The sequence below is a fragment of the Megalopta genalis genome, chromosome 2 (genome assembly GCF_051020955.1).
Source record: "Megalopta genalis isolate 19385.01 chromosome 2, iyMegGena1_principal, whole genome shotgun sequence".
NCBI lineage: Eukaryota > Metazoa > Arthropoda > Insecta > Hymenoptera > Halictidae > Megalopta > Megalopta genalis.
This window is the reverse complement of record NC_135014.1, coordinates 34,682,844-34,702,455: the sequence shown is the minus strand read 5'-3', so window position 1 is coordinate 34,702,455 and position 19,612 is coordinate 34,682,844. Positions and strand designations below refer to the sequence as shown.

Sequence of the window (19,612 nt, the reverse complement as noted above, 5' to 3'; positions counted from 1 at the left end):
AAACGCTCAAACTGTTAGCCGAATTTATCGACAGCTAATAAATATTTGAAAAAACTAGATGGCGATGGTATGCTGATACTAAATAAGCGGGTGACGCCACCCGTGGCAAATATCGACAGGAGAGTGAACCTCGAAACTGATGGTGTCATCCGTGGCAGTACACTGAAGTCTCTAGCTAATTAGTACCGCTGATCATCTGTTAGATGGCGGATCTAGTATTGTGCGATATATTCATCCTAGATGCACAATCTCTTTTTCCTTGTCTTGTAGATTACAGGCATCAGAAGAACCACAATGCAGAAAATCCCAGGGACGAGTTGGCACTCAAATAAACTAACCAGTAACCAGCATCAGAAGAACGAATCAGCCCATGAAAAATTATTAATAATTAATTAATTTCATACTAATTATATTAAAAATTGCAATGGGAAAATGTATGAGATAATTTGTTTAATAAACCTTTTGTTGCTTTATATTCATTTCGATATTTCACTTGAATATTTTCTGCCAGGAAGATACTTTATTTATCAAATAATAATATCAATTTAATCAAATAATTCGAATGAGCAAAGATGTGTAATCGTACAGTGTTTTATTGCTATAGTACACTTAAAATAAATTACATTATAACATCAGCCACAACATCTAAGATATTATTGTGTATTCAATTAGGTAATCACCGTTCGACTTATAAGACTCTAATGCCTCAATCACACTGTCAACAATAACATATCCGACCGATCGACAATCGGACGCTACAACGTAATTTAAGGGTAACTCTTGCATTTTACTGTGTTTGTCCCGCATCTACATATTGTCTCATGAATTACACAGTAAAATGAATTCGGGATGCGCATATATATTATATATATCGCCATGTGTAAACGATCCGTGTAAGAATAGTAAAAAAGAGGGTGAGTTCAGAAAAACACAATGACATGGTTTTTCTAACTAGTACGCATTCATCACAATTCCCAGATACGCCCAGGATGTCTTGTTTCTTTTTTTTCAATTCGCCTTGTACAATTTATTAACGATATACATATTCCGCTATTATCGTTATAAAAGTTTCCATGCAAAACTGCAATCTATGACCGAAAAACTGAAATGCCTCTCCGTCAGCGACCATGTATACACATATTCCTGAGATATTAAAATATTATTGTACTGAAAATCGATCTTAACAATATATTGACTCTACATGCCGCACGTTACATAACATGATCATTGTCTATTGGCAGCGAACAATAAGGTGAGCCCGTGTTGCAGCTTCAAAAGCGGTTCACAAGTAATACTTGTCTCGTGACGTCAATCTAATCGATCAGACGGTAACAGGATTAATGTCCAAACAAAAATACTAATCAATTGGTACGGACAGATACCAATCACTGAACACTCTGTTTGTAGAAAACATAGGTTTTCACCACGAGTAATCGTATGTGTGTGTAAGCATTATGCTTTTTGTAGTATAAATTCCTACGAAGCACGAGTCACTTGCATCGTGGGTGCAAATATAGCGCCGCCTGTACGTGGTGAATCCACGTAAAAGGAAATGCATCAGAATATTTCATCGATCGTATCGATCATCTATGAACAACAGCATTTTTTCACGTTTGCAATAGAGGATGCTGCTACTGCACAAAATATATGTACATATTCATTTGATTAATGCATGCTGTGTACTTAAACCTAAGATCTCATGTATGGATAATCATATTCGCGCAGAGGGGCAAACGTTTCTTTAATCGACTGCGGCGAGGCCCAACGAAGGACATAATTAGGGCCACCAGCTTTGTCGTTTGTACCAGACATTCGACTACCACCAAAAGGTTGTTGACCCACAACCGATCCGGTCGATTTGTCATTAACGTAAAAATTACCAGCCGTGTACTTGAACTCCTCAAGCGCTTTTCTCGCCCATTGTCTAAAAAGTGAAGATAACGGTGAAGCGGACCGAAGTAAAACAATTTATTACGAGATAAATGGAGTACTTACTCATCTTGTGCAAATATCGAACCAGTTAAAGCATAGGGTGTCGACGATTCAACAAGTTCCATGGTTTCGTCGAGTTTCGAGTCTTTGTAAACGTAAATTGTTAACACAGGGCCAAATATTTCCTCAGTCATAATCTTATCTTTTGGATCCTTTGTTACCACTATTGTGGGAACAACGAAATATCCTCGTCTAGAAAAACATATATATTATGTAATAATACCGAAATACGTGTTGAACAATGATAAGTGAAAGAAACGTACGAATCGTTACAGTTTCCACCGCCAATGATTTCCAAATTTGGAGATTTCTTGGCATGTTCGATGTATCCGGAAATTCTTTTGAACGCAGCAGCATCGATGACGGCTCCAGCGAACATAGTAAAATCCCTAACATCTCCGATCGTCAGTTTTTTACGGATAAATAAAAGAACTTCTTTTACCTATAAAAGATTGAATAACATTTAATAATGAAAATGTATCATTTGTAAAAATTGCTATCATGTATGAGATACATATGAAAAACGTACCTTAGGCCATAAAGATTCTGGTACATACATTCTACTGCAAGCAGAACATTTCTGACCATTGAATTCGAATGCACTCCTTATGGTCCCATAAGCAACTGATTCTGCGTCAGCGCTTGGATGTACAAAATGAAAATTTTTTCCACCACATTCACCTATTAATTTTGGGTAGTTCTTATACTTCCCCAAATTCTGACCAACTTGCATCCATAAACGATTAAATGTCGGCACTGATCCAGTGAAATTGATCCCAGATAGATATGGTGAAGCAGTGATAGTGTCTCCAAAAACAGGACCCTCACAGGGCACGAAATTGACTACACCTGGTGGTACACCAGCTTCTCTACATATTTTGAAGATCCACCAGTTAGAAAGTAGGGCAGTATCGGATGGTTTCCACAGAACAGCATTACCCTAAACCAAATTGATTTTGTTTATGCATTTGTATTTCTAGTATTTAAAGGGAAGTCCTAGTGTAACCTATTAAATAAAAAATTTCTGTTTTTTCCTATAATTTTTGATAAAATATTTCTTACAAATTTGTGCTATTAGGTACTTCAGACATATATAAATAGGCTTACGCTAGAATAACCCCTTAATTTTTTTTTCATTGAAGAGAAGCTACAGCAAGGGAAGTAATTGAAAAAAAAATGCAAACCATCAGAGCAGGTGTGTAGCTAAGATTACCACCAATGGCAGTGAAGTTGAATGGTGATACTGCTGCAATAAAGCCATCCATCCCACGATACCTCAAAGAGTTCAAAGTGTTTTTATCTGGTGAAATTGGTTGGTACTTGAGACTATCTTTGGCAAAATACGCATGCATTTTAAAAAAGTCAATTAATTCTGCTGCACTGTCAATCTCTGCTTGGATAACTGTTTTACTTTGGCCAAGCATAGTGGCAGCATTCAATTGTTGCCTATACTTGTTTGCCATTAAATCAGCTGCCTTCAACCAAATTTGTATACGTTTATCAATGGAACATTTCTCCCATTCACGCTGGGCTTTAACAGCAACATCGATTGCTTTTTTGACTAGATCAGGTGTTGCCCAGTGGTACTTAGCTATTTTTACTTTGTGATTATGTGGCTAAACGAACGGACCATTATGATTATTAATACATACTACAAAATTTGTGTTATCATTTCTTTATTGTTATGCTATGTAACTTACCATAACTTGATATCTAGATAAGTCAGTTTTAATTTCTTCATTTCCAATTACTAATGGCACTTCTTCGCATTCATTAGCCATCTTATCCAAGACTTTTTCCAACTCAGCCCTCTCGGGGCTGCCCTTCTGATAACTAAGAATAGGTTCATTTTCTAATGCAAATTCAGGTGGATTGGGTACTGGTACAATTGTTCCCAGACATCTTGTACTAATTCTGTTGAAAAAGGAGCCATTAAGTATGTGAATAAAAATAGAGGTTTTCGAGGTTTACTGTTTACATTTTGTATTTGCTAGTGTTACATATGATGAGATCTGTAGTATGTACAAATATTAGCTCTTGAAATCTGTCCCAAACCAACTCTAAATATTTATCTGTGTACTTGGGAATCAAACCTAAATCTATAGTCTTATCTGCATCTTTAAATTTTAAGAAGATCTTCTTTTCCATGCTTGATTTTTTAATGTAAAGATGAATATAAACGAAACAATAAATATAGAAAACATCAAATTGTCATAAAATTAAAAAATACAATTATTTAATAATGAATTTACAGTAAATTATGCATAAGCGTATTATTTTTAAAAAAATACGCCTTCTATCAGATTTATTTTATCTGGGTTTTAACGGAAAAGAATACCACGTATCTGTTACATAAATGTGATATTTAGTTTGAGGGGAGAAAGACGTTATTTTAAACTGGCTTGTACATGTCAAACGAATACCATGATCATAGTATTATGTAACAGAATCTTAGTGACCCATATTATCCCAGTTATCGCTGCATTACTAATTGTGCAAAAAATAATTCGATAACGGGGGGTCTGTTAATTGAAATAAATCAATGGAGTAGTAGATTCGTCATGCACGACCCAACAACATTAACGGAATCCAAATGAACGAATACGCTCGGTTCAATTATAGAACAATGAACCAAGTTGGAGGCAAGAGATCCATTCTTTGCAGTACTAAAAAAAATGTTTAATTAATTAGAAATCGTGGTTAACGAAACAACGGAAAATTTTTTTTTTATCGGCTATCTTAACGAAACAGAATAACGTCTGCCGATTAGCAAACACCGAAGTCATTATCAAATCTTCTATTGTATGATTTACATATTTACGAATAGTCGGTAAAATACGTGATCCACGTCACGTGTCTTGTACGGATGTATGGGTATTCAGAAATATCACGTTTCAAGGACACGTATATGTACGCAAATAAAACTATTAGTTTAAAACACAGTTCTAGTATAAAAAGTGGCATGGAAAACACTTAAAGTCATTTCATGACAAACACATGGTAAGGGAATTAACATTAATACACGAGATGTTGAAAAGATTAATATCTATCTAGTAAACCGTGATATTTCAAAATTATACATTTTTGGATGAGAGCTACGTTTAATATAAACTATTATCAATGCAATTTATCATTTCCTCTGATCATTCGTAATGACAAAATAACGTCTGGCCGATTAGATTCCGAAAATATGTTTCACAAATTGTCTGCCTATATTTTGTAATGCAGCTGGCCGATTAGAGATTTCTAAAGACGTTGGTGACGCGCATGAGTAAAACGTTAATTAAAGTTTGTAAATTCTGTTTGAATTTCTTGGCTGTGTTCGCGATTTTATTTAAGTTTTGCCTTTTATGTCAGAATAAACGTGCACTTGTGTCATAAGATCTTAAATTTTACAAAATATACTCTGCCTCGTCCAAGCAGAAACCGTTAGCATGGCCCTACATGTCCACACGAGTGACATAAGACGTTACCGGTAAAATAAACAATGTAGAAGTTGCAGACTGCATAAGAAGAATGCATAACATACTCGCACGCATGCTCTCGCGTTTTCTACATCTCTCAGACTACATTGAGTAAGTAAGCATTGTTAGAAATCAGGTGACTTATTATTCGTCGGCACCTGACAGGACATACGGCAGACACATTTACTTGAAATATCGGGTGTATCGTACAGAGTATAATACAATAGCCGTTGGAGAGCAAATTAGAATAGCGTATCGGATCAAAAGTATTACGCAGTCAGAAAAGATTGGTGAATGAACTGTCAAAGGACACCTTTCATGTTCGTTGTACAGTGGAAAATTCCGACAGGCCAGCAAGGTAGCCTATCCTTGTCCTAGACAAGGAAGGACAACATAAGGACAGAGGAAATATGACAAGGAAGACGAATCGGAGGACCAATAACACACCAATAAGCTGACGTCTACATACATATATGCGCGCCCCTTCATTTATGTTCGGACGTTGTTATACAGTGCTTGTGTCAATGCGCGAAAATAATCAATATACGTTACCAGGAGCTAATGCATGCTGCAGAATAATAAAACACAAACCAGCGAAATTTTCTTTTGTTAAAACACTGTGCCTCGCCAGGTGTTTTATAATTTTATACTCACTTTTGACTGTTAGCTATTATGGCTTGACGGCAAAGACTCAACATTGTTATTCCTTTTTCTTCACTTTCCCTTGTTACTTTTTACATGAACGCCTTTTATACTCGTTCCTCAAACTCCGCAAAGTTAACAACGTGATTCGTTCACAATAATCACCGTAAAGCACGATCAAGGTACCGAATTGTCGAAAGTACGAAGACCGCGGCTACCATCGAGCAAATAGTGAGCCAAACCTCCCCCCACATGTCCCCCACCTTCCGTCAATTCGACTATGAAACAGGGCCGTAATGAGGAACCAAAAAATATAGGGGCTTGCGAACAAACTGGCGAAACAATTCAGCTAAAAACATTCACGAACGTTAAAAGCAGTTTCAATATGACGTTGCAAAATAAAATTAATAAATAAAATCTTATTGTTGTAAATAAAGATGTTTTTTTATAAAATATAAAAGATAATATCCTATATTTTCCATCATAAATCAGATCTATGTATTATAATTGAATTGAATTTTTATATGTACCTAATATTTTGTGAAACATGATTTTGACATATTAAAATTATTATTAGAAAAGTGTATAACTTAGATTATACATAATAAAACTTACATAAGAATCGTTATTTTGGCAGACTCGTAATTTATTATATTTGAAAATCTCCTGGTAACTTTTTAAGTATTTCCTAACTACATAGAATAAAACTTGAAAGGAACCTTCTCAATATATTAATGAAATCAAGAAAAAATTTAGTTTGTACAAAGTTTAATTTAATAATGCAGTATCCTAAAGTTACATAAGGTATTATTAAGAAATGAGTTATTCTTAATTATCTTCTTGTTGCATTTGTAACTCTCGGAGTAATTGCGCTCTTTGTTTTTCCAACTCGTCCTCTGATAGTTCATGGTGCTCTGCATTCTCCGTAACAGACCCTTCACTGTGAGCAGAAGCTCTTCTGTGTTTTTCCTCTTTTCGTTTTCTTTCTGGTGATTCTTCTGACGATGGAAGCCTCGAATGTGAACGCTGTAAACCATTATTGCAAAAGTAAATAAATGTATACGCTTCAAAGAATATATTTACAAAACAAAAATACTTACAGAATGACTGCGGCCTCTTTTCTTTTTATTCTTTTTCCTTTTGGATTTTCTAGTATCTGACTCAGAACTATCAGACTTACTAGGAACGCTTGGTGAACGTGACTTATGCCTTTTTTTCTTTACGCCTTTTTCGCTTCCTTCAGACTCCTATAAAAACACAATTAGGTGTTAGACAAAAGGATTACCATAAGTCTTAAGACTATGTAATATACTTACACTGTGAGATCTAGATCGTGATTTCCGTTTTACTTTCTTTGTTTTTTTCTTTTTACTTCTGATATGATGATGACTACAACTTTCCTCCAATTCGTGTTGATATTCTTTAAAGATTCGAACTCTTTCGCTTTCCAATGTAATCGCTTTAAAGTCTGATTCCTCTTCGATTTTAGATCGCAGATCCTCCCACGTCATCTGATAATCAACATTAAGTGTCTTCAATAGATTTTTAAAACCTGTTTCCAATTTCTTGAATTTCCTAGTTTCTTCTTTTACACGTTCCTTTTCCCTAGCTTCAGCTTTCTCAAGTAATAAATTGTACGTCAGTTTCACATTTCCAGCATCCAATGTTGCAGATTTTCTGTCTTCACATACGACGGTAGCGAACTCTTCAAAGGTAGTGTTAACTTGTACTTCGAAATTCTTATCTTTTAAAATTTCCCTTATAATTTTTTTCTCAGAATGAAATCTAGATTTTAGATCCTCCACGTAAAATTTGAAAAGATCTAACGGCGTTGATCCAGATTGGCCAAGCATAGCAGAAAATCTCAAATCAGCAGAGAGCATTGGGTAAAGCTCTACCCAAAGTGACATTGACGTTAATTTCCCTTGCTCGTGTAATTCATCGAGTAAACTCTGAAAAGTTATAAGAAATTCATTGCAGAAATTATACAGAGATCATTTCATCGAAAGTATAATAAATTTTAAGAAAACTTACTATAAAAGCATCTCTATTTTTCCTTTCTTGTCGTTTCCTACGTTTCTTTTCGTGTTCCTTCTCTTCTTCCTCATCCTTCTCTAGCTGACGTATATGATTTTCAAATACAAGTAAGGCATCTTCTTTGTCCATTTCCAATAAATCTGCATTCTCCGCAAAAGCAGCATGTTGTAAAAGTAGTGCCTGTGCTTCTTGCCAAGTTGTCCTATATGTAACATCTGTCATAGTGTCTAAAACTTGTGCTAGTCTCTTGGTATTTCTTTTTTTCAATTGCTTTGCTTCTTCTTTTTCTCGTTTAGACAAATTAAAAATAACATCTTCATATATGTCTCGACGATCCGAGTCACCTACAGCTCTCCAAACTTCTAAATTACCATATATTTCTTCACACTTATAATATTTTGTTGTACTCGTCATTCTATCATTTTCTAATAGAAACTGTTCCAAGTCTTCCTTAGCTTTTTTCAACCTATTTAATATACAATACATTACTTCATCATTGGAAACAGCAAATGGTTCTAAAAAATTATGATACTCACCTCAATCTTTCTTGTTCACGTTCCTCTTTCAGTTTTTGTGTTTTGTATGCATTAAATGCTTGTTTACGTTCATTCAACTTTTTCATTTGTGGATATCTCGAATCGCTCTGAATTAATTTTACTGCCTGTTCCCATGTAGCATTTGATGGTACATCTCTTTCTCTTAATAATTCTTTAAATGCTTCAATCGCCTCCTTTTTATCCTTAAATTGCATTTTCGGTTCAGGAGTACTGGTGCGACTATCGTTCGCAGAGCCTTTAGCAGAATTACTATCCTCATCTGGTTTTGCAGGTGGAGTAGGAATGTTTATTGCTGCGAGTGTTGCAGCCATTGCCTGCTCAATTGCAGATTTCCCACCTGGTTCTGGTGTACTGGTTTGTGATGCATTAGTAATTGCAATATTTGGAGACAGGTGCTGCATGGCTACAGGAACTATACTGTAAAACAGCAATATTGATAATTGTATCTAAGTTGATTGAACACAATCAAAGTTTACATTAAACAAATCTCACTAACCTGTTTGTAGCACTTGCAACGACTGCTGCCGCAGCAGCTGCAGCTTCTTCAGCTGCAATTCTTGTTTTCAGTTCTTCCAATTCTGTTGGAATGGTCCACCTTGATTCCTTAGTAGTTACATTATGATAATATACTTTCCCATTTTCTGACTTATATTCCTTCCAAGGGCACTGCGATAAAAGCAATTCACTAGGTGTTTTTAATTCATCCGGTTTCTCCCATAATGATTGCTTTGTAACACTATTATAATAATACGTTCTGCCGTCTGGGGCTTTGTGCTCAGTCCAATCAGTCTTCTTCTCAGCTGTTGCTGTAATAGGCTGGACAGCAGTTCCAGCTTCACTTGCTATAGGTGCTGGAGGAGGAATACCCGGAGCTGTTATTTGAGGAGGTGCAGCTAAAATATAAGAAACATCTAAATAAGGTAAACTTTCAGAACCGAATGAATGTTTTTAAATAGAAGTATTGACCTATAACTCCAGCATCGGGTGGAGGAGCAGCAGTTATTGGAAAACTAAAACCAGGAGGAGGTATGGAAAATTGTGGTGGCATTATGCCAGGCGGACCGGGCGGCAGGCTAGGAGGTGGTATAAAGGGTGCAGTGGGCATAATGGGTGGTACAAAACTAGAAGCAATATTTGGAGTTGCTGGTGGAAATCCAGGTACCGCAGCAGGTGGTGGTATACCATCATTTGAAGCCTATAACACATTTTAAAATAAAAATAAAAATTAAGACGTTTAAAATGATACATTTATTTCTAGTGAGCAACATATTTTACTTGGAAAGTACACAATTAAATGATTATTAATGTATCTTATGAATTGTCACATATAGTAAGAACAGAATCATAACTCAAATACATAATGAACGTAAAAATGAAAGGAACAAATAATTCTATAGCTGCCATGTTGTTCAAATTTTAAATTATGTCATTAAAAATTATTAAAATTTAAAAAACTGAATATGTAATAATGAGGAATAAGGTTATTAATCATTGTATTTAAGATGTATGCATATAATACTATACCATTGTCCTGAAGTTAAGGGAATCTTCTTTTTAAATCAAATCATTGAAAATAAACGTTGTTTTTTTAATGCAGTACATTCAACACTTTATAAATCAAAGAACACACGCAACAACACTGTTACACTACACCTACGGTAATACCTCACCTTACTGAGCAATTCTGCTTCACTATAATATGAAAGCATTTTTATCCCCACCATTTTACTGCGCATCCAGGTTCGCGCAGTAGCTTTAGGGAGAAAACGGAAGATGATCGAGAGAGACAGAATGAAACTAGCGGGTTCTATAGATAAATGTACACACGGACGAGAAACGTAGGCTGTCTCGCTTTATCGTGCTTGCGTTCTCACTCTTTTCGCGCATCCATATGCCTGGTGCTCCATCTGAAACACGTGAAGCAATATTCGACTTGCACTTTTCACCCCATATATTCCAGGATTCTCGACCATATACTCCAGCGTATTTGCGAACGTCTTGAAACGACGATCATTTCTACAATTATTAAAATTTTCGAAATTCCATAAGCTACATTTTAGCTAATGGTTTCTACTTTATGAATCAACAAAATTTTTTTAATTCAGCTATCTCAATACTTTTTAATTGAGACGATCAATAATCAATATTCTACTGTACGAGAAGGAGTTTCGAAAGCAACGAATAATTTCGCAATTTTATACGATTTTTACTGTTAAAAATTTTAAGAACGAAGCTGAAACTTAATGTAGTAATTACCTACAAAAATTGTCAACCTCAGTGTTTTATAGAATTACAGTTAAGAATTATTCATTAAGTATATTACAATTATTGAAATTTTTGGAAACCCGTAAGTTACATTCGTAGCTAACGGTTTTTAGTTTACGAATGTACGATTTACATTTCGAACAGATAAAGAAAATGCTTTCCAAGCGTTAAGGACAGGTCGTAATTAGTATAGGTAATTAGTAATAGGTATAGGTAATTAGTATACAGTGATCGAAATAAGAAAGGGGATAGACGAAGGACATAAAAACGAATCGTAAAATTGGTAGAAGGTCCAGATCCTAAAATAAGTAAAAGTGGAAGGTCTTAATCGCTTGAAACGCCTTATTCACGTGTTTCTTGAAATTTTAACATTGCATTGTATGAGAGCTTTCAAAAGAAAAGCACCAGGATCTGGACCTTTCACCAATTTTACGATTCGTTTTTATGTCTATCCCCTTTCTTATTTCGATTACTGTATGCTAATTATCCTACGACCTGTCCTTAACGCTTGGAAAGCATTTTCTCACTATGAGACGAAAAGTGCAAGTCGAATTATCGCACCACGTGTTTCAGATGGAGCACTAGGCATATGGATGCGCGAAAAGAGTGAGAACGCGAGCACGGTAAAATGAGACAAGCTACATTGGACGTCGATGTGACTTGTTTTGCTTGTGGATGTGCTGATATCGCACTCTCTTGCTCACTCATCATTCCTTTCTTTGTCTAGGACCGTGAGGGCAGCACTGTTTAGCTATGAAGCATCGACCAATCAGATTTCTCAACCTGCTTCTTGCTATTAAGCTGGTTGCCCGCGCTTCGCTCACTAAGATGAGATACTACTGTAATTGTGTTTAATTATGCCTCCTGTATACATATGTATGTACTTATGACTACATTCTACATATGTAGATATAGTGAAGCACACTTATATATACTATGTATATACATACATACATACAATAAATAGTGATCAGTAAATTTTTAATTTTTTAATTTTTGAAACATAAACTAGAAATTATTACCGAGGTAAAATAAGTATTAATGTATTACAATCAAGATTTCAATATTTCTATAATTTCTATGAAAATACTCTCAGACGTATGAAATTTTATTCTACATTATACAGTAATGAGGGTATGTAATTATTTATGTTTACAACTTTTACCTATACATATTATCTAAAACTAAGCTGAACTGTTGTTATTGTTGAATTCTACACATATTAAAAAATCATCGAAATCGGAAATGGTTACCGAAAAGAGAGCGACAATCTTTCCTTTCAGATTCTCAATCCACACATCAAAATATACAATATAGCAAAGACGCAAAAATTTGGTGAGGAGGACATTACTCTAGACAATTACCGTAATGAGACTGTACTCCTGCACGCTTTTCTTACTCCCTCCTGTGCATCCAATCCGCAGTGAATTCTGTCTCAGGAGTAAATCATCAGCCAATCAGAGCAAAGAAAATTTTTATATCGAACCTCGCTAAGAGATTAAGCTGCGGCCTAGAGGTGTGCAGGAGTAGGACCCACTAGGACCTATTACTGTATTGTGCACAAAAGTTTGTCCCTTATCAACTGAGTATTGTATTTAATTTACTATTTAATATATATATATATGTACGTATTGACCTATATGTAATTTGTTTACAACTAACAATTAAAGTAGAAGTAAAATTTTATGAAATCCAGAATTGTACGTATGTAATATCAGAAAATATATAATAACTAGGTAATTAAGTATATTATCTTTAAAATAAGTGTATACACACATACATATATACATACATATGTACATACATACAATACAATGCACATCAAGTACGTACATCTGACAGTTCAGTAAAATCATGTGCGACAACGATCTACTGACGACATTAATGTCCATGGTAATAACTGTGCCTACGTATACATGGTTCCACGGCAAATTTTTAATATCACATTGGAAACGTATTTTTTCCGAGGAATTAAAATATTACATATAATTATCGATGATCTTCGTAATTTCTGACGATGCCATTTCAAATATCATAGGATAATGCTTCTGACCACCTTTGAAGTTGGACATTTTTTGCCTCTGATTCCAACCTAATTTCACATAAACACGTACATGAAAAGTGATATAATTGAATTGAAGACAAACAGGATTGTAATATTCTGGAAAAATGTTTAAAAAATTTAAGGACAAGCTCGCTGAGGAAATGAAACAATCACCTGCCAGGCTGCAAGCGAGCATGCAGCAATTGGCCCAGGTTTGACATTTCATTCAACATTGAAATATCAAATAATACTGAATGCTATAAAATCTACAATTTATACTCGTTAAATATATGTTAGCAGTATTATGATTTAATGTTAATACGTAGTTTTTGTGTTAATTTTGGAAATCACTTATGATTACTTAAGATTACTTTTTATTCAACAAATCATTATAATTTTCATACCACCCAATATGAATTTTCATTAACAAAATCTTTTTCATGTTTAGGCTGTTGTATCACCTTCTCTGTCTAACAGTTCTATTCAAGAATTATCCACATCAAACGACAATTTTAGTTTAACTGAAGAGGGAGATGGTGAGTTCATATTTATGCAACGACTTCCTTGTGATAAAAGAGCCTCCAGATAAAGATAACTATGACCACATAAAGTTGTGTTATAGTGGAAGTAAAACAAACACACAAGCATAGTTTATTTGTTATGTATTAATTTATAGAAACTCCAAAAAATAGTCCTGCTAAACACGGTTTCCAAAATGTGGATTTGATATCACCCACATCAAATTCCATGGGTATATCTAGAAGATCATCAATTAGCAGTGTTACTAGTGATACCTCAGCTCTTTTTCCAATTTATGAAAGCCCTGCTAACGTGTATCACTTACAGGTGAAATATTTGTGAGATTAATAATAATAATTAAGTGAGATTTGTTTTTAACCGTTTATGTTCATTTCTGTTGTTCTTGTAGTCTGATATGGATCAATCTGCCAGTGAAATAGATGAAAATATAAGTCCACAATTGGATAAAATTACAAAAGATCAAATATATTCAGCTTACCGTAAAGTACAAACAAAATATCATAAATATCGTGGGAGGTACACTGACTTAGCAACACACTATCGAGAATTAGAAAGAGTCAAAGGCAAGTTAGAATCAGTTTTAGTGGAATCGCAGGATAAAGCATTAAGACGCATAGCTGATTTAAAAGAACAATGCCAGTTAGAACAACAAGCTAAAGCTCATTTGGAAGAAGCATTGAGAAATGATATTGAAGAGAAGGATCACATAATAAATACACTAAATACAAAGGTAATAACAAATTTATTACAGATGTTTATTATTTATAATAAAAGAAAGTGTCATAAGAAAATATAACTAAAATTGTTAAAATAATTTTCTTTACCAATTTCTTCATTTATTTTTGGTAGATTTATTTGAGGTTACTTGAAGGTCATGATATTATAGGTTGCTAAAATATTAAGGAAATTTGTTTGTTTGCTGCAATATTTGTTCCCTTATATTTCTTTGACACTTTTTACTGTTATTAATAATAAGTGAGATATTTGGAGTGGTTACATTAGTTATGTGACAGCCTGCATAGATTATTAAATTCTAATATTACTTGTATGCCAGGTAAAACTCCTACAAATGAATGGAACAAATTTAGAAGGTGCAACTTCGAATGCTAATGATGAGAAAGAAAATACGAAAGATAATCTCATTGATTTAAGCACTGAATCATCAAGTAATTTGAACGAAAATGCATTGTCAATAGAAAATGCCCAACTAAAGGATAAACTAAAAAAATTGGAAAACGTTGTTTTAAAATGGAAGGACTCTTTGAAACGTAATAAAGAAAAGTTTATTGAAGTAGTAACGGAGAAAAATACATTAGAAATTGATTATGAAGCATTGAAAAATTCTTATACAGAAAAGGAAAAAGAGTTAAGTAATGCATGTACAGAGATTAAAGACTTAACGGAAGAAATGAATATCTTGAAAAAGCGGGAAGAAGAATCTGCTATATCGTTAGCTGAAAACAAACTTTCTATACATAGGGAACTAGAAGATAAAGAAGAACAAATTAAGCAGCTTAGATTAGATTTGAAACACATGACAGAGTCAAAAGATGGTTTAAGTGACACTATTAATAAATATAAAACGGAAGTTGAAAAATTGAAATTACTTCATTCTTCCCAAAATTTAGATCCTGAAAAAAAGGAAATCGTACAAGATATTTCCAGAGGCAAAACGGAGGCCCTGAGACTTATGCAGCAAGAAATGCAGCAAAAATTAATTAATTTAGAAGACAAAATGGGATCAGAATGTGACGATGACATTGATGGTAATAAGGAACCTTCAAAAAAATTGGAAAAATCTGAAATGGAAAATACAGAGAAAACATTGAAGATGGGTGACGGCGAAATACTTGAAGAATTAAAGTCTAAAATAGGTGGAAAAGAACATGAATTACAGGAAATGAAACAAAGAGTAGATGCATTACAGAAACATATTGAAGGATATCAAAATGAAAAAGAAAAGTTGTCTATAGAACTCTCAAGTTGCAAAGTGTATTGTAAAGAATTAAAAAATGAGCAAGATGCTCAGAAAATTATTTTTGAAGATAAAAAAAGGGAAGCACAAATGAGAATTGAAAAACAACAAGGAATAATACAAACTCTTGACGAAGAATTGAACAATATGAGAGCTGCTTTGATAGATAGAGACAAAGTATGTGAAAACTACAACATTAAAATTCATGAGTATTCAAAATCGTTAGATAAAGCTAAAGAAACGTTACATACTCAAGACCAAGAAATAAAAGCTCTTAAAGAAAAAGTACAGAATAATTCAGAATTAAATAGATTAAATGAGGAATTAGAAAATAAAAATACTGAATTGCTTGGAGTGTACAGCGAGCTTAAATCCTGTAAATCTAGTATTTCTGATCTTAGAAATAAACTCCAAGTAGATTGTTCTAATGCTGAGTTACTCCGCCAAGAAAAATGTGTTCTAATTAAAAACATAGTAAATTATAAAAATTTTGTTAAAAAATTAAAGGAAGATAGAATGTATATTAAAGATAATGTAACTGAATGTTTTATGCAGGTTAATAATGAAATTTCTGATCTTCAAAATGTACTTAAAAATAGTGCTACTCAAAATAATGAATTAGAAAATGTACAAATGAAAATGCAAGAACTAGAAGAACTCAAACGAAAAAATGACGAATTACAGACTGAACTAAGAGATACTTTATCTCTCAAACGTACTTTAGAAATAGATTTGGAAACATGTAAAGAACAGTTTAAAGAAATGTCATTAATACTGGAGCAGCGGAAGGAATCATGGAAATCGGAGTATGAGTCTTTATTACAAGAAGTCAATCAGCTCAACTCTACAAATCAATTACTTTCCAACGAGGTCGCTAAGCTAAAAGAACATCTTCAACGAGCAACTGATGAGATAAAAGAATTAGAAGATTTGAAACAGAATTATAAACAAGCAATTCATACTATTGCGTCGTTAAAATCTGAAAATTTAAATTGTCATGTATTAGAAAATGAAACAAAATCTTTACAAGCAGAAATACAATACTTGAAAAATATTTTAACCGAAAAGGATAAAGAAATAAATACTTCTAACGAATCTTTAAGAAGTCAAGAAAAGAGTTTAGAAAGTTTATATAATGAGAACATAACATTTAAAGAATTACTGTCAATAGAAGTAAAACAACTACAAAAATTAAAAGCTATCACGGTAGATCGTGATGCCGCAATACAGCAATTAAATCGTCACATTAACAAAATAACCATTGAAAATACGGAATTATACGATCAGTTAAATTCGCTAGAGAACGTAATAGATACACTAAAATCTGAAAATTGTCAAATAGCAGAACTAAAAAATACTAATACAATAATTTCTACAGAATTAGAACAATTGAAATTAATCCAAAACGAAGTGAATTTAGAAAATAAAAGTTTAAAAGATAAACAAAATGAATTTTTAAAACTTAATCAAGAACTAAACGAATCTAATGAGAATATGAAAAAAATAATTTCAGATTATCAAGAACAAAATCAACAACTACTTGATGATGGTATGAAATTGCAAAAAGAAATTGAACTATATAAAAATAATTTGAAGGAACAAGATAAAGATACAGAAAATTTAAGAACGCAAATAACAACACTAAATACAGAGTTGCATTGCAAAACTGAAGAATTATACTCACAAATTGAAGAGTTAACCAAGTACAAAAATGCAACGGAAGAAGTTAAGAAACGTTTTATTAAGGAAAATGAACAACTACAAAATGAAATATCTGAGTTGAGATCAACATTAAAGAGTAACAATAATATAGAAGAAAAAAATAAGGAACTTGTAACAAATATAGAGACATTAAAAGAAAAACTCACCATACTTGCATCTGTTGAAGAAGAAAATAATAAACTGAAATTAAATCTAAGAACCTTAAATGAAGAAAGAAGTAGTTTACAAGAAGTTCAGTCACAAAATAATGAGTTAATTAAAATACAGTTATCCTTAAAGGAGAAATTAACAGAATTGGAAAATGTGAATTCTGTGAATACAAAACTTCAATCTAATGTTAACGATTTAGAATCCGAGATTTCTAATTTACGGCAAGCACAGACAAGGAAAGTCGAATTGCAAAACGAGCTTGACACACTAAAAGCTATGAATGTAGAATTGCAGTTTGAAATAAAAAGTATGAATGTGGACAAGAATAGATTAATATCGGAATTAGATGAATTAAAATTTATAGTAGAAGAAAAAGTGGCTGAATTGAAGTTACTAGATACTAAAAATACAGAATTGTTAAGAGAAATTGAAAGATTAAAATCTCCAATGGCAGAAGACGAAACAACAGAGTTAGAGTTATCAAAACATACTATTCAGCACTTGAAAGAAGAAATTACTAAGATGCAGACAGAAACTGAAAGTCTTAAAGAATCAAATGTTGCATTACAAAAAGAAGTAGAAGGTGCTCAAAGTTGTAATGTCGTGGATGAATCCCACGTGGAGAAATATGACAAGCTACAAGAAGAGAATAAAAAACTAGAAGCTCAATTAGATGAAGTATTACTAACATTTCAAGCAAAAGAGTCACAGATGCAAATTATCAACAATGATTTAAAAAACCAAACAGACAAATTACGAGAAGAATTGAAGACACACGAAGAAGAACAAAGCATGAGGATAAAGCAATTAGTTAAAGAGTTTCAGGCTCAATTGCAAGACAAAGATGAAGAATTGCATGCTGCTCTGGAAAAACGATTTGGTACATTAAAATGATTTTATATCACATAATTTATCTCATTTATTTATCAAATTATAATATATGTAATATTAATATTATATACCATTTTATTTAGATCGCCAACAGAATTACGAATCAAATTTAATTCAACAATATAAAGAACAATTAAAGGATTTTCAAATAGAATTAACTGCAAAATCTGAACACATCGAGAACCTAATTTTAGAAAATAAAAATCTCATGTCCCAAAAATCAAAAGATATAAATCAAGTAATGGAAAAAATTTCATTAATGAAGAAGGAACACAATGATGAAATTAAAGAAATTGAAAAAAAATGGAAGGCAATTGTGCAGCAAAAGACTGACAAGTTGGAAGCAAAACATGAAGAAGAAATTAATGAATTAACAAAAGAATGGCGAAATGAAAGAAGGGTTGGTTGCAAACGATTTATTACAACAAACTTTTTTATAAAATCATATTTTTATTTAAAAATTATTTTTCGACTTTTGTTATCATATATTTTTTTAAGTTTTCAATTTTATTTTCATTTATACTTTTTCAGCCTGATGTAGAAACTGATTTAGCTTCCAAGGTACAGTTCACCTTATTTTACTGTTTTCTTATTTTACCCTTGTATTATTAAATTTAATTTTGCTTTTCTTCTTACTTGCATTACTGCTTATTAAAGCATAGTAGATTTAAATAATGAATTCAAATTAAAAACTAATCAAGAATGTAATTTTAATTAGGAATTAGAGAGCACTTCAAGGGTTGCAATGGCAGCAGTGCAATCAAATACTGGTTCCTTTCATACCCTTCAACAAACGCTAACAGCTCAAAGGCGAGAACTAGTTGAACTTAGAAAAATAGTAAAGTTAAGACATGATACATTAGAAGATTCAACAGAGATAGAGTATCTTAGAAACATTTTATTTGAGTACATGATGGGAAGAGAAACGATGGTGCTAGCCAGAGTGATTGCTGCAGTCGTTAAGTTTGATCAAGAACAAACAGCAAAAATACTTAAAAAAGAAGAAGATAAGATGACATTGGTAAAGAAATATAACAAATATATCATATACATATAAATTAGCCTAAATTTAAATGATTTGTTGTTTCAGCTTGGTTCTTTGGGTCTAACGTAGTGCAAAATAATGTATATAATATAACACTGTGTAAGTATTTTGTATATTAGTTTGTAAGTAACTTATTTGTGAACTATGTAGGTGGAAAATGCGATTATTATTTTGTCAAAATTATAAATACAGAATAATAGATATAGATGTGTAGGAAAATATAAGAAATACATTAAATACTAATATGAAAACTTTTTCATAATTTACTGAGTAAATATATGATAAGAT

At 32.8% G+C, this 19,612-nt stretch overlaps 3 protein-coding genes across 5 annotated transcripts; 1 reads left to right on the top strand and 2 right to left on the bottom strand.

Annotated features, from left to right (window-relative positions):
- Nucleotides 1-575: 575 nt before the first annotated feature.
- Nucleotides 576-6,356, bottom strand: P5CDh1 (delta-1-Pyrroline-5-carboxylate dehydrogenase 1). Its single transcript, XM_033478970.2, has 7 exons — nucleotides 6,111-6,356; nucleotides 3,693-3,906; nucleotides 3,177-3,608; nucleotides 2,522-2,932; nucleotides 2,256-2,434; nucleotides 1,996-2,184; nucleotides 576-1,924 (listed from the first exon to the last, which is right to left on the bottom strand). Exons 1-7 carry the CDS (start codon nucleotides 6,152-6,154, stop codon nucleotides 1,690-1,692), a joined length of 1,704 nt encoding a protein of 567 aa, XP_033334861.2. The 5' UTR covers nucleotides 6,155-6,356; the 3' UTR covers nucleotides 576-1,689.
- Nucleotides 6,357-6,849: 493 nt separating this feature from the next.
- Prp40 (pre-mRNA processing factor 40) lies at nucleotides 6,850-10,381 on the bottom strand. The gene is made up of 8 exons (XM_033478766.2): nucleotides 10,217-10,381; nucleotides 9,659-9,887; nucleotides 9,189-9,585; nucleotides 8,672-9,109; nucleotides 8,133-8,601; nucleotides 7,415-8,050; nucleotides 7,199-7,345; nucleotides 6,850-7,124 (listed from the first exon to the last, which is right to left on the bottom strand). The coding sequence occupies exons 1-8, from the start codon at nucleotides 10,217-10,219 to the stop codon at nucleotides 6,927-6,929; spliced, it is 2,517 nt and encodes an 838-aa protein (XP_033334657.2). The 5' UTR covers nucleotides 10,220-10,381; the 3' UTR covers nucleotides 6,850-6,926.
- A 2,319-nt stretch (nucleotides 10,382-12,700) lies between these two features.
- LOC117225304 (uncharacterized) lies at nucleotides 12,701-19,575 on the top strand. 3 transcript variants are annotated; one of them, XM_076519239.1, is made up of 10 exons: nucleotides 12,701-12,850; nucleotides 12,996-13,213; nucleotides 13,450-13,537; nucleotides 13,678-13,847; nucleotides 13,930-14,271; nucleotides 14,596-18,268; nucleotides 18,363-18,679; nucleotides 18,811-18,840; nucleotides 18,998-19,300; nucleotides 19,370-19,575. In XM_076519239.1, the coding sequence occupies exons 2-10, from the start codon at nucleotides 13,127-13,129 to the stop codon at nucleotides 19,391-19,393; spliced, it is 5,034 nt and encodes a 1,677-aa protein (XP_076375354.1). In that variant the 5' UTR covers nucleotides 12,701-12,850; nucleotides 12,996-13,126; the 3' UTR covers nucleotides 19,394-19,575. The 3 variants fall into 3 exon arrangements, with proteins under 3 accessions (XP_076375354.1, XP_076375353.1, XP_076375355.1); XM_076519238.1 differs by having other exon boundaries at nucleotides 12,803-13,213; XM_076519240.1 differs by lacking the exon at nucleotides 18,811-18,840 and having other exon boundaries at nucleotides 12,803-13,213.
- Nucleotides 19,576-19,612: the final 37 nt, after the last annotated feature.